The sequence below is a fragment of the Scyliorhinus canicula genome, chromosome 9, assembly GCF_902713615.1.
Source record: "Scyliorhinus canicula chromosome 9, sScyCan1.1, whole genome shotgun sequence".
NCBI classification, from domain to species: Eukaryota; Metazoa; Chordata; class Chondrichthyes; order Carcharhiniformes; family Scyliorhinidae; genus Scyliorhinus; species Scyliorhinus canicula.
This window is the reverse complement of record NC_052154.1, coordinates 172,353,320-172,368,452: the sequence shown is the minus strand read 5'-3', so window position 1 is coordinate 172,368,452 and position 15,133 is coordinate 172,353,320. Positions and strand designations below refer to the sequence as shown.

General features: G+C 41.0%; 1 protein-coding gene across 6 annotated transcripts in view; it reads right to left on the bottom strand.

Annotated features, from left to right (window-relative positions):
• Positions 1 to 15,133, bottom strand: part of ppp6r3 (protein phosphatase 6, regulatory subunit 3) — a 152,694-nt gene that overhangs the window by 58,492 nt on the left and 79,069 nt on the right. For all 6 annotated transcript variants that reach the window (XM_038808206.1, XM_038808207.1, XM_038808204.1 and 3 more), the window contains exons 9-12: positions 12,759 to 12,888; positions 11,830 to 11,982; positions 6,903 to 7,061; positions 5,725 to 5,789 (exon numbers count right to left, since the gene is read on the bottom strand). In XM_038808206.1, coding sequence (XP_038664134.1) covers positions 5,725 to 5,789; positions 6,903 to 7,061; positions 11,830 to 11,982; positions 12,759 to 12,888 — 507 coding nt within the window. The remainder of the gene's footprint in view (positions 1 to 5,724; positions 5,790 to 6,902; positions 7,062 to 11,829; positions 11,983 to 12,758; positions 12,889 to 15,133) is intronic.

Genomic DNA, 15,133 nt, shown 5'->3' with positions numbered 1-15,133 from the left:
ACAATGTTTGGGGCTGCTTCCAGAGTTCAGGATGGAAGCCACCTGCAATCCTGGACCTTGGACACCACAACAATGGGCTGGGGGTGCATCTACACGTGAACCTACCAGATTTAGTGTTCTAGGTGATCCATCTTTGTTCGCAGGAGGTCCACCTTCTGATCTTAAGAGTGCTACCAGATATTTATCTTGATTTTCAGGAGGTCCACCTTCTATCTTCAACATTGGGTCAGTGATTTTGGAAGCCTTCTCAATATTGCATCCAGACACAACAGCAGACAGCGCCAGGGACACAGATTCCCGGCTTGGTCACTGTCTGTATGGAGTCTGCACATTTGCCCCAAGTCTGTGTTGGTTTCCTGCGGGTGCTCCAGTTTCCTCCCACAAGTCCCTAAAGACCCGCTTGTTAGGTGAATTGGACATCCTGAATTCATCCTCAGTGTACCTGAACAAGTACTGGAGTGTGGCGACTAGGGGATTTTCACACTAACTTCAGTATATTAATGTGTCAATGTAAGCCTACTTGTGACACTAATAAAGAATATCAATGAGGTCAGGGCTGAAAGATGTGGCATGTTTTCCTGCTAGCTGCCACAGTAGGAAACACTCCACGTTCCTGCACCTGCCAAAGCACAATCCCAAATTGGGAGAATTTTGTCCATTAACTATGCTTCTTTCTCCACAGATATTGACAGACCACTCAGTTTTTTCAGCATTTTCTATTATTTCAGATTTCCAGCCTCCGTAGTATTTTGTTTTTAATCACAAGCAATGACCTTACTGGAGTGGAATTGTTTTTTTAATAATAATGATCTTTATTATTTGATGATGCATCGGCTCATCTAAATATAGCTGCAGCAAAAATGGAGACTAGGCCAAAAAGTAACTGGGTGACTATTTGAGTAGAGGCAAGGACATTATTTCGGCATTTGCAAATTTTTACTAACCAAAGTTCAACTAGTTTTGTAAGATCTGTGAGTCACACTGTACAACTTCATCAGAAACCTGGGGATGTAGAACCAGGAAGTAGTTCTGAAAACTTGAACATTTTAAAATGCAGCATATGGTTAACAATAAGCCACGTAAACAAGTCAGTCAAATTATGAAAGAAGCCTACAACTTCAAAGTTATTTACACTTTAAAATTTCCAACAACAGGCAGTTATCTTACAAGTAAACTTACGACTGGTTTACAGCTCCTGGAAGATACTCTTTCCGTTCTGAAACTGAATAACCCTAATCTATATTCGAGACTGTAACTATTAACAGTTTCAGCCTCTAAAGTAGAACAGCTTCTACAAAAAGTACCAGGAAATTGAGAGCAACAATTGAAAGCCACAGATAAACAAAACCAGAAATCTAACCTGAATTTTACATCAGAGTGTAACCACCGAGTTAGCAACACAAATAGTTCAAAGCTACAACCTGAAAAACGAATCTTTGTCTCCAATACAGCATACAATTTTTAGAAAGTGTTGTAACACATACACAAAATGCATTAATCCAAAATGCTTTAGACAGCAAAAGTAACATGATCTGCAGAAGCAAAAGATACTAATAGGCGTACACAATCCAGGATCAACGTTTTGCCAGCTTCCAGCCTGAAAATATACTAAAGTTTGTTAAGATGGAAAATATGGTCATTCAGTTATATTTGTTGTAAAACTTCGCACTATTCTAGAAGTAAGAATAGCATCAAACCCTGCAACTACTCAAAACCAGAAAATATCTCGACAACAAGGGCTCCTACATCAGACTCCTATTCTTGATTACAGCTCCACCTTCAACACCATAATCCCAGCTAAGGTCATATCAAAACTGCAAAACCTAGGACTAGGCTCCTCCCTCTGCAACTGGATCCTCAACTTCCTGACCCATAGACCACAATCAGTAGGGATAAACAACACATCTTCCATGAGAATACTCAATAACAGGGCACCGCAAGGCTGTGTTCTTAGCCCCCTGTACTCCCTCTCCACACACCCGACTGTGTGGCAAAATTTGGCTCCAACTCAATCTACAGGTTTGCTGATGACATGACCGTAGTGGGGCAGATCTCGAACAATGATGAATCAGAGTACAGGAGGGAGATAGAGAACCTAGTGGTGCGGTTTAATGACAATAATCTCTCCATCAATGTCAGCAAAACTAAAGAGCTGCCCATTGACTTCAGGAAGCAGAGTATCGCACACACTCCTGCCTGCATCAATGGCGGCGGGGTGGAGACATTCCCCGGTGTACACATCACCAATCTGTCCTAGTCCACCCAAGTCAGCGCTACGACCAACGAAGCATAAGAGCCCAACAACGTCTACACTTCCTCAGGAAACTAAGGAAATTCAGCATGTCCACATTGACTTACCAACTTTTACAGATGCACCATAAAAAGCATCCTATCTGGCTGCATCGCAGCCTGGTATGGCAACTGCTCAGCCCAGGACCGTAAGAAACTACAGAGTTGTGAACACCACACAGTCCATCACACAAAACCCCTCCCATCCATTGACTCCGACTACACTTCCCGCTCCCTTGGGAAAGCGGCAGCATAATCAAAGACCCCTCCCACCTGGGTTATTCTCTCTTTCAACCGCTTCCATCGGGCAGAAGATACAGAAGTCTGAGAACACGCACTAACAGGTTCAAAAACAGCTTCTTCCCCGCTGTTACTAGACTCCTGAATGCCCCTCGTATGGGCTGAACTGATCTCCACACACATCTTCTCCACCGAGTAGTACTACACTCCGTATGCTTCACCCGTTGCCTGTGTCTATGTATTTGCATTGTGCATCTATCATAGGTCCTATGTTTTTCACTGTATGGAACGATCTGTCTGGACTGTAAGCAGAACAATACTTTTCACTGTACCTTGGAATAAATCAAACTCAATCTGATCCAATATGAGCATCAGGGTAGTATACATAGTTTGGAAATTCAAAGCAGTTTTAAGAACTTCACAATATTGCTGCACCAGGAACAATCATCAATAGCGTTTCCACTTCTCCCATTTAATAATAGGTAGGACTTAAGACAGACTTCATAGTTCAGTCATTTAAACTAAGAGAACAATGATCTTGTTACTTTATTATGAAGAGTAACAGGCTGTTTGCATGACTGCATACTTTGACAAATGTGCAAAATAGACAATATATTTTACATGCTCTTGTTTTACCAATAATTGGAGCTACACTGGTCCATACAGATCACATCAAACTTTATGTATATTTTGCATTAAAAATATACATAAGCATTATGTATTAAGCATTAAAAAGCCAAAGTTTTCCCCCTAAGTCGGAGACCTGGCTTTCTCTGCTTGGAGAAAATTAAGTTCGCCATGAGAGGGTCATTGTTAGGATTCGGCCAGAGGTGCCAACCATTCATCGACTCCTTCGCAGAGAATTACTGGTCAGCAGAAAGGGGGGGGGGGGGGTAAGGTTAGCGTAGAGTAGGGGGTTAAATAATGGTGGGACCTGTGGGGGAGGGAGGTGGTATTTGCACTGTTTATATTTTTATGTACATTGTTCATATTGCTGCTGTTACAATGCCAAAAAATACCTCAATAAAATGTTCATTTTTTTAAAAGCCGAAGTTTAAATAGATTTATTTTGAACACATTTCTGTACTCTTAGGTGAGCAATGTCAGTGCTGGGAATAATGAATTTTGGAAACCAGCAGTGGCACTCCATGTGACGTATGTTAGAAACATAGAAAATAGGGACCATTTGGGCCTGCTCCGGCATTCATTAAGATCATGGTTGATCATCCAACTGAATAACTGTTCCCACCTTCCTCCCCCATATTCTCTGATCCCTTTCACCCAAAAAGCTAAATCTAACTCCTTCTTGGAAGCAATGTTTTGGCCTCAACTTGGCTGTGGAAGCAAATTCCACAAGCTTACTACACTCTGGGGGAAGAAGTCTCCTCATATCAGTCCTAAATGGTCTAACCTCAGATTGTGACCCCTGGTTCTGGGCACCCCTACAATCGGGAACATCCTCCCTGCATCTACCCTGTTAGAATTTTATAGGTTTCCAGATGTCCCTCATTCTTCTGAAGTCCAGGACAAATAATACTAACCAACTCAATCTCTCCTTATATGTCAGTCCCGCCATCCCAGGAATGAGTCTGTAAACCTTTGCTGCACTCCCTCCAAAGCAAGAACATCCTTCCCCAGATAAAGAGGTCAAAACTGCACACAATATTCCAGATGTGGTCTCACTATGGCCATGTATAATTGCAGCAAGACATCGCTACTTCTGCACCCAAATCCTCTTGCTTTGAAGGCAAACATATAATTTGCCTTCTTGACTACCTGCTGCACCTGCATACATACTTTCAACGACTGGTGCACGAGGATATCCAAGTCTCGTTGCACATTCCCCTCTCTCAATTTATAGCCATTCAGATAATAATGTGCCTTCTTGTGTTTGCTACCAAAGTGGATAACCTCACCTTTATCTACATTGTGCATCTGCCCACTCACTCAGCTTGTCCAAATTGTTACCGGCAACTTTTAACTACATTATTAACTGAAGGAATTATGCTACAAGGTTTCATGTTTTACCCAAAAAACATTCACTGCACAGAAGTTAAACAAAGCAAATATTACTAAAAACATTATATTTCATAACTACTTATTCTTTTACACCCCCAAATCGCAAAAGGACACTTTCCATTCTATTTTTATTTCTACCCAAGAATACCCCTGTACTTTACAGGATCTGGTCCCTTCATTTCTCCTGGGACCAAACCCAGGTATGCCATTGCTCTCAGGAATTTAGTTTGATTCTCCTTGGTATTCTCCAAAATATGAGATTTCTTGGGGTCCTTTCATGAGCATCTGGGCAGACACCCCAACTCGATGGGCCTCACTGTTTTCTTATTTAAATGAGTTCAAATAACCCTGCGACTAGTTTACAGCTCCTGAAAGACACTTTCCGCTTCTTAAAGCTGCTTCCAAATGCTAACCAGCACTGTCCTTTTTTGTGAAAATGGCAGATTGATACAAAACTCAAAATAACCTCTGTGCAATGTGCTCCCACAGCAATGTGGCACCCTGCAATATCCCAGATAGATTTCTAACTTTATCTTCAAAATATCCCATTGATGCTGAAACCCAGATGAGTATTTTCTATCTTCAAAGGGGACAATTACCATATTGCCATATTCTTAAGAAGCTAAGACAGGACCCATGTATTCTTTTCTCACTTCAATTCAGACCGTATTAAATAAACATAGAGCAACCTTTGAATTGCAGGCTTTAAGTCTGTTTAGCAGCTTCTCATCAGGTATTCACATTCAACTTGCATTTAAATATTTCCAAAGTTATACTCCTAAAGCACATGAATCATAAAACTAAACATTTTGCAACCATATAGTCAAGATCCTGAGTAAATCTCTTTCTATGCCCCAACTACATGCCACTACTTCATCCTGATAAGTGCACCTTTCAGCCATCACAGTCATTTTTAATGTCAATCATCCCAATGGTCTCTCGATAAAAGTGCTGCTTTATGCAATTGACTGAACTTGAGACTAGATGAGATTTCCCAGCCTTACCAAGTTCTAAAAACAAAAATCTTCAGTTCATCAGCCCAGGTTGAATTCAAACCCAGATCTCAAAAGGGAGGAAGTCACGACTATCCCCAGGCCCCTTCATACTACCCAACCTTCAAATAACATCTTAAGATTATAATTTTTAAAACTACAGACTTGAGTCATAGTTACTTACTGTTCTTTTTCATTATTTTCCCATGCATTGAGTATTCTCTGAATCAATCGGCACTTCGTAAACAGCTGGATAACAAAAAAACTGAGTTAATATATAGTGATTGAAACAATTTTTTTCATGGGTTTACTGACTTTTGGGACAATGGATCAGTTATGCCATTTCAGACTCATCTGTTATGAGACAACAGATACTCTGAAATGTCTGTTGAAAGCAATTTGTAAGGTAGCAACGAAGAAGAAAATCAAAAAAAAGTAATTTTCAACTGAAAGTTTTAATGCAAATATCAGATTTTAAATTTTAAAAATCATCCCATTTTTTCCATACAAAAATGGTCATGTCTGCCAACATTTTAAGACACTCCAACCTTTCTATTCAAAAACATAAGTTCTGGTTTTAATTCAAACTTCCCAAGAGTATATTATCTACAAGTGAAAAAAATCATCTAAAAAGGATCAAGTCACAAAGGACAAAAGTCCCTCCCCCACAAAAACATTTATTCAAAAGTCAGGGCAATAATTCAGACAATTCTACAAAATGATTTTTTTTTAAAAGACTTAAAACACAGTATAAAACTGCTCTTAGGATGAGGAGCAAACATCCAAGAGCAACTAGGAGTGGACAGTAGAATCTGAGTGGTTAAAAGCACAGGGAATAATACAAGAATAATGGTTCAACAGGAGAGGCCCAAGTACCAAAACAAAGGGTAGAAGCAGTAGACAGTTTTGGTTACACAGAATATATGACAGTGATGGGGTCAATATTATACTGGTAGGTAAACTATTACTTACCTTGTTGGGTTTTAAACAGGAAAAATGCATGAGCTGAAATGGGGTTGAAATTTTCTATGTAGCACGATTGGGTTTTCACAATAGAAAACAGAAACAAACACTGACTAAATGAAAAAGGGAGACTGTATTTTATTGTCTAATTGCTTGTTTCACAATGGTGAGCCAAAGTATAAACATGATCCTACAGCAAAACATATCAGAAAGCATGCTCAGGAAATCTTCAACACGACACACAAGTGTTAAGTACAACAGCGGCAAATAATTTTATTTAAATCAAGATGGGATCGGGAGACACACACACGCACTAGTATATCCGACAGCATACTAACCAACATTTATAATCCAATTTTAACAACGGAATACCCAATTAGAGAAGGTAAAAGTTCTTACATGTTTTATTAATATATTCTCTCTGGCAGTATTGGAATTATCCTCTATGCTGTTTTCTATGCTGGCATCATGTGGTGGAGGGCTTCCTAAGATTGTTGCAATGCAAATTTCTACTTGTACATGAAGAAAGTTATTCCAAACGTATTTGAAGTACATATCCTTAGTTTAAAAAAAAGATCAATTAAATTTCTGGTTTCAGAGCACGATGAAAATTCATTTTTAATAAAAGAATAAGCTTTAAGTTCTTAAAATGTTTCAGCAAAATAATGGCACATTTCATAGATAGCTGTGCTGATAAATGCTCACACAAGCAAAGCATTGACCTATCAAAGGAGTTAGCCACTTTTGCCCATCGTAACCGCCATCTTCGGAAGAGTATACAGTTAGTCCCACTTTCTTGCTCTTTCTCCATAACACTGCAAATTTGTGTTTTTATTTTTATGTCCAAGTTCTTATTGAAGTTACAACCTAATCTGTTTCCGCCATCCTGTCAGGCAGTGCACCATAGACTATAAAAACTGGGTGCTTAAAAAGATTGTCAGATCTCTCTTCCCCTCGCTCTTTTTTTGCTGCCAATTATCTTCAATCTGCATCCTTTGATTACTGGCCAGCCTGTCAATGGAAACTGTTTGCCACCGACATAAAATATAAGAAACAGGAGCAGGGTAGGTTATACACCCCTCGAGCCTGCTTTGCCATTCAACAAGATGACGGCTGATCAGACTTGGCGTCAACTCCACTTTCCTGCCTGTTCCACATAACCCTCAACTCCCCTATAGTTCAAAAATCTGTCTTAACTCAGCCTTGAATATCTGACACAGCCTGCACATATTTCTAGGATAGAGAATTTGACCATTTCAATGCAAGAAGAATTTCCTCCTTACCTCAGCCTTATTCTGAATCTGAGCACCTGGTTCTAGATTCCCCCACGAGGGGAATATCCTCTCAATATCTACCCCATAAAACATCCTCATATTTCAATAAGATCATTCTCACCTTCCAAACTTTAATGAGAATAGAGACCAACATGTTCAACTTTACCTCACAGGACAGTCCTTTCATCCCAGGAACCAATCTAGTCAACTTTCTCTTAACTGCCTCCATTGCAAATATATCTCTTAAATATGCAGATTAAAAACTGTCTGCAGGACTCTAGGTGTGGTCTCACCAACACCCTGTACAGTAATAGCAAGACTAGTCTACTTTTATACTCCACCCTCTCTCCCCCGACCCCTACTCCATCTCTCTCCCCCGTGCCTCCCCCCCCACCCTCTTGCAAATAAGGCTATCGTTACATCTGCTGTTCCAATTAGTTGCTACACCTGCATGTTAACAGATTGTGATTCATGCACAAGATTGTTCTTTACTGCAATATCGGCAGTCTCTCTCCATCTAAATAATATTTTGCTTTTCTATTTTTCCTGCAAAGGTTAAGATCATATGTTTCCCTGCACTATTCTCCAACTGCCCACTCACAACCTAACTATATCCCGTTACAGATTATGCCCCTCAACTTGTTTTCCATCTATCTTTGCACAAGTCAGAAATATTTGCTTTAATACACATGACCCGTTCATCAAATTAATCAATATAGATTGTTATGGGAGCGGCGTTTTCAGAACCCCAAAAGGTATCATGGAGTTCAACCAACCTCTCCCTTTAATGTATTGTTGCTTTTCCAGCACACGGCTTGTTCCCTAGGTGTGGTATTATAATTATGGACACATGGGTTTTTAAACACAAAACAATGTTTATTCCATGAATTCAACTTAACCTTTTTAAATAAACATTGGATCATTTACCACCCCTTACTCCAAAGATAACCCCGAAAATAATACAACACTAAATAATCCCTCAAAATGTTCCTTCAAACCTCCAAAAGACTTAACACCTTTAAACAGAAACACATCAGGTCAAAGACATTACTATTACGAGTTCAAATCACCCAAATGATTCAGAGATAATCTTTCCTGGCAGAGATCACCGCAGATCCAGCTCACTGCAAACACAGACACACCCAAGTTCTTTTCCTCAAAACTGAAACTAAAACACCCAAAAAGCAGAAGTGAGCTCAACTCAGCTACCTCCACCCTCTGAAATCACTTCAGTAATAGGAGCTGCTCCATTTCTTAAAAGGTACATTGCTTAAACATCCATTTATTAAAGGTACTCTCACATGACAAGATGCAAATAGTTGAACCCCAGCACTGATCCCTGTGGCACCCTATTATAGTCAGTTTTCAATTTGAAAATTACTCCGTTATCCCAATTCCCCATTTTCTGCAAGTTAGCCAATCCTCTATCTAAATTAGCCGCAACACCATGAGCCCATATGTTGTGCGGTACCCTTCTGTTTCAAAACCCCTAAGAATTCTAAACATCTCTACTAAATCTCCATGGAATCTTCTCTGTTCTGGATCGAAAACAATCCCAGTTTCCTTTGCACTTTTCCCATGGATCTGACTTACTAGTGCTGTTGGGGAGGGTTTAAACCAACTTAGCGGGTCCTGGAATCCTGAGAGAAGGTTCAGCAGGGATATATGTACACCCAAAATTAGAGACGACATCAAGCGACTCAGTGAGGCATAGAATGTCTCGGCCAGTTACGTCCAAGGGAGTTTAGCAAGATTGGATGGTATTTATTTTAATGCGAGGAGTCTGACAAACATATTAAAACTTGGGGATATAATTATAATAATCTTTATTGTCACAAGTAGCTTACATTAACACTGTCATTGTGAAAAGCCCTTAGTCGCCACATTCCGGCGCCTGTTTGGGTACACAGAGGGAGAATTCAGAATGTCCAATTCACCTAACAGCACGTCTTTCGGGACTTCAAGGAAACCAGAGCACTCGGAGGAAATCCACGCAGACACAGGGAGAACGTGCAGACTCCGCACAGACAATGACCCAAGCCGGCAATCGAACCTGGGACCCTGGTGCTGTGAAGCCATAGTGCTAACCACTATGCTACCGTGCTGCCCAAGTCATCACTGTCACTGAGACAAATGTAGGCAAATTTCAACGGTGTGTAAAAATAATAGGGTAGTGATAATGAGGGATTTCAGCTTCCCCAGTATTAACTGGAGTAGCCACATGTTACAGGTTTAGAGGGAGCGGAATTCTAAAATGCATTCAGGACCGCGTTTTAATCCAGTATGTAGAAGTACCTACAAGAGAGGGGGCAGTCCTGGGCTTAATTTGCAGCAACTACGTTGGGCAAGTGGTTGAAGTATCAATTGGGGAGCATTTTACAGACAGTGATCATAACTCCATTAGATTAAAGACTGTTATGGAAAAGGACAAGGATGGGCCTGAGCGGGGTGGTCGATTTTAATACGATCAGGTATGATTTGGCCAGAGTGGACTGGGAGCAGTCACTTTTAGGTAAATCTGTGATAGAACAGTGGGACGCATTCAAGATGAAAAGAGGGAGGGTGCAGGGCCAACATACTCCAACAATGAATAGATGGGATCAACAAATCCTGTGAACCCTGAATATTGAGGGATACACAGCATTAGATAAAGAGAAAAAGGAAGGCTTATGGCAGATATCGAGCAGGAGTCATAGAGGCGTATAGAATGTACAAGAGGGAACTTAAAAGGGAAATTAGGAGAGCAAAAAGGGGACATGAATATCCATAGACAAGTACATTAAGGGCACAAGGATGACTAGAGAAAGCATGGGGCCCATTAAGGACTACAGTGGTAATTTGTGTACGGAGCCGGGGGATGTAGGTAGGGTTCTAAATGAATACTTTATGCCAGTGTTCACTTGTGAGAAGGATAGTGTGGGTATAAAAATTAGGGAGAAGAACTATAATAAAATTAAAGAGATTAACATAAACAGAGGAGGTACTGAGTGATCTGGGAGGCTTAAAAGTAGACAAATCCCCAGGCAGCTGGTTGAGTGAGGCAAGGGAGGAAATAGCAGAGGCATTGGCAATAATTTTCCATTCTTCTCTGGCCACAGGAGAGGTGCTGGAGGACTGGAGGATAGCCAATGTGGTACCATTATTCAAGAAGGGAGGAAGGGATAAACCAGGAACCCTGGGAAGCACCAAGGGTCAGAGGGATCTTGGTGTACATGTACACCGGTCCTTTAAGGTAGCAGAGCGGGTGGATACAGGGGTTAAGAAGGACTTTGATATACTTGCCTTTTTGTTAGCCGCGGCATAGAGTTTAAGAGCAGGGAGATTATGCTGGAACTGTATAAAACGTTGGTTAGGCCACAGCCAGAGGATTGTGTGCAGTTCTGGAATTCACATTATAGGAGGGATGTGATAGCACTGGAAAGAGTGCAGAGGAGATTTACCAGGATATTGCCTAGGCTGGAGAGTTTTAGTTACGAAGAAAGTTTGGATAGACTTGGATTGTTTTACTTGGAGAGGCACATAATTTAGATGTATAAAATTATGAGGGGCATAGATAGAGTAGACAGGAAGAAACCCTTCCCCTTGGTGGAGGGGTCAATGACCAAGAGGCTTAGATTTAAGGTAAGGGGCAGGAAGTTGAGAGTGGATGCGAGGATCTTTTTTTATCCAGAGGGTGGCAGGTGTTTGGAATTTGCTGCCTGAAAAGGCGGTGGAGGCAGAGACCCTCATAGTATTGAGATGTGCTCTTGCGATCCCAGGGCATACAAGGCTATGGGCCAAGTGCTGGAAAATGGGATTATAAATTAGGTGGTTGTTTTTGACCAGCACAGACACAATGGGCCTTTTCTATGCTGTATGACTCTACGACATCCTTACTCTCCTTTGCACCCTATCCACATCTGGTTTTCTAACTTTGGTCAGATCTACAAGGTTACCTCTATCGATTATTAAAGAAATAAATGGTTAACAATATAATCTGTTCCCATATTTCAAACTATTAATTCAGTGTCTATAAATGGAACATAAAACACCAGTACTTGGTGGATCCTCACCAATAACACCTCGATTGTGTTAAGTTTTACTAACTCAGCATTAATGCTGCACGTGTTTGTTTGCAGAAGGCTGGCTACGAGTCTGACCACGTTGAGGCGTGTATTCCCCACTGGTGTATCTAATACTCCCCAGGTAGTTTTCATTGCACTTTTCTGCAAATAAAAGGAACATAGTAATGTCAGATAAAACAGGTTATCAAATTAAATCAAAATGGTCACATCTTTATGCCAAGTTCTTTAATGAAATACAACTTAACACCTTAAAGATACCTTGCATTTGTTTGCTTCTAAGATTTTTCACCTTTCTCTAAATCTTCCCAAGATAGCCATTCCCTTGGTTACGTAGATATCAATTAATTACTTCTAAAATTGGGTATATAACTCTGTTAAACACTTTAGCGTAGTGTAGTTCTGATTGATGGTAACATTAATAGCAAACCCATGTTATCTTTGAAGTAAAGATTCTTTTTCTCAATTTCCTTTTCTCCAAATTTAGGATATTGCCAAATAATTTATGTAATCCTATCCCAAGACGGACTAAAAATCCAAAACTAAAATCTTATTTTCGTATTTGAACTGTTTCCATTCATTTTTCTTTTGAATAGAGATTTGATGCTCTCAAAGAAAGTAGCTGAAGTGAATTCACCAGTGGTGCTAAAGTTAAATTTTTACAATTAAGCGTAACTTTAGGCAGATATAACAAAGAAACATCCCTGGCACTAGTATAATCTTTGGTGACATTAAATCTGCATGCGAAAGCAATTTGGTTTGTACGTACAAACCAAATTACAAAGAAACCCGAGCAGGTGAAGCTCTTACAGAACAGGGAAAAAAATGCTGTTAATGAGGTTGGTCACAGTAGTGAAGCCATCAGTTTTCATAATGAATAAATTAGCATACGGTTTTGAAAGCCATTAAATCCATTTTACCTTAGGAGGCTCAAGTAGTATCTGGTGGAAGTCTTTAAGTCTTTGTCTAATGGCTTGTAATGTGCTATTACTCACAGAAAAGGCTGCATGGTTCATACCAGTTGGGCAGATCTCTAGCTGACCTTCAAAACTTGAAGAACAAGTGAAATAAGTTTTGCATTATTGCTGTGATCATAGAAAAGGAGAATAATAATAATCTTTATTGTCACAAGTAGGCTTACATTAACACTGCACTGACGTTACTGTGAAAAGCCCCTAGTCGCCACATTCCGGTGCCTGTTCGGGTACACAGAGGGAGAATTCAGACTGTCCAAATTACCTAACAGCACATCTTTCAAGGCTTGTGTGGGAAAGAACACCCAAGCAATTAAGCCTACCGCAACTAAACAGGAGCTGCAGATTCACCCACACCCTCTTCCCTTCATTCATTACCTGAAGAGGGTATAATTACCTGTGACTGATTTACGAAGATACTCTTGGGAATTCTACCTTAAACCCCAACAACAAATCAAACAACCTTCCGTAGACTATGGTACTTCAGAAGCCAAGCCATTATTGGACCACATATATTTGATAATTTGAATGTCCCCCTCTCAGAAATTAATCCAGTTCACTTTTGAAAGGCTGTAGGCAAGCCTATAGTCACTTTGTTTGAAAATGTAATCTAGTTTGGTAGGAAGGCCAGAAGAAATAGGCGGCTATTTGGCCCAAGCATGCCCTGCCATTCAATAACATCATGACTGATTACTTTGGGGCAGCAGTGGCGCAGTGGTTAGCCCTGCTGCCTCACGGCACCAAGGACTCGGGTTCAATCCCGGCCCCAGGTCACTGGCCGTGTGGAGAATGCACATTCTCCTTGTGTCTGCATGGGTCTCACTCCCATAACCCAAAGATGTGCAGGGTAGGTGGATTGGCCATGCTAAATTGCCCCTTAGCGTTCAAAAGGTTAGGTGGGATTACGGGGATAGGGTGTTCTTTCGGAGGGTTGGTGCAGGCTCGATGGCCCAAATGGTCTCCTTCTGCACTGTGGGGATTCTCTGATTCGATGGCCTGATTGTGGTCTTAACTGTTGTTGATTTAACCAGAGGATTGCCACACCTCAAGCAAGGGGCTAGGTTGAGATGGCAGGCCTTGATGAATAACCTCAGCCAGTAGGGGAATTGAAGCCGTTGAGGCTGGCTTTGTTCAGCATCAGGAACCAGTTGTCTAGCCAACTCAGCTAAACCGGCCCCCTTGGCAATTTCCACCCTTACAGTCTGAAGCTTTGGATCATGATGGTTGAAGTTTTGGATCGTGATGGTTGAGGCTCCAACTTTCTTTCCATCACATGGCTGATACGGAATCTCTCTTGCTCTTACCACCTGCCAGTGACGTGTTGGGAGGAAGTGCAGCTGGATACTCAAACTTGTTTGGCTACGTCATGAATGCACCTTCTTTGTCCATCAAGTCCTGGGACGGGACTTGAACCCAGAGCTTCTTGCTCAGAGGCAGGGGTGTTACCCACTGTGTCGCAAGACTCCATTCGCTTTGCAGTAAAAGCCAACATTCCATTTGCCTTTCTAATTACTTGCTGCATCTGTGATTAACTTTGTGATTTGCGTGCAAGGACACCCAGGTCCCTCTGTATTACAACATGCAGCATACCGCTCTCTATTTGAACAATTTGCTGATTTCTCTGTTCTTCCTGCCAAAGTGGACAACCTCACAATTCCCCACATTATGAAAAATGAATGAAATGAAAATCGCTTATTGTCAGAAGTAGGCTTCAAATGAAGTTACTGTGAAAAGCCCCTAGTCGCCACATTCCGGCGCCTGTTCGGGGAGGATGGTACTCCACCTGGCATTTTTTTGCCCACTTGCTTAACCTGCCTATATCTATTTGTAGACTCTTTGTATCCTTCCCACAACTAGTATTTCTACCTACCTTTGCATAATCAGAAACTGGCCATCAAACTGGCTAATATTTTAACTGACCTCCTCTAGAGTTCCCCCCCCCAGGCCTCAATATCCCTCATTCCATATGCTGCCCAAAGCCAGATACAATACACTCCAACTACAGCCCAAGTGCAACATTCTTTGCGTTATATTGTATTGTGCAGCCCAAGTACAACATTCTTTGTGTTATACTGTATTGTCAATACACAATCCAACCACACCTGGTACCCAAAACTCAAAATGTTTTTCCAATTCTTCATCACACGGATTGTTGGCCTTCAATAATTTAGTCCTTGTGACCTTACATCTCACTTTGATCCATAACCTTTAGCAGGTAATCCTACATTATATAGACACATGCTTGACGCTTCCCAGACGCAAGGGAATTTAACTGTATTGATCCAGAGAACTAGGTCCTTGTACAACATAATTAAAGCACA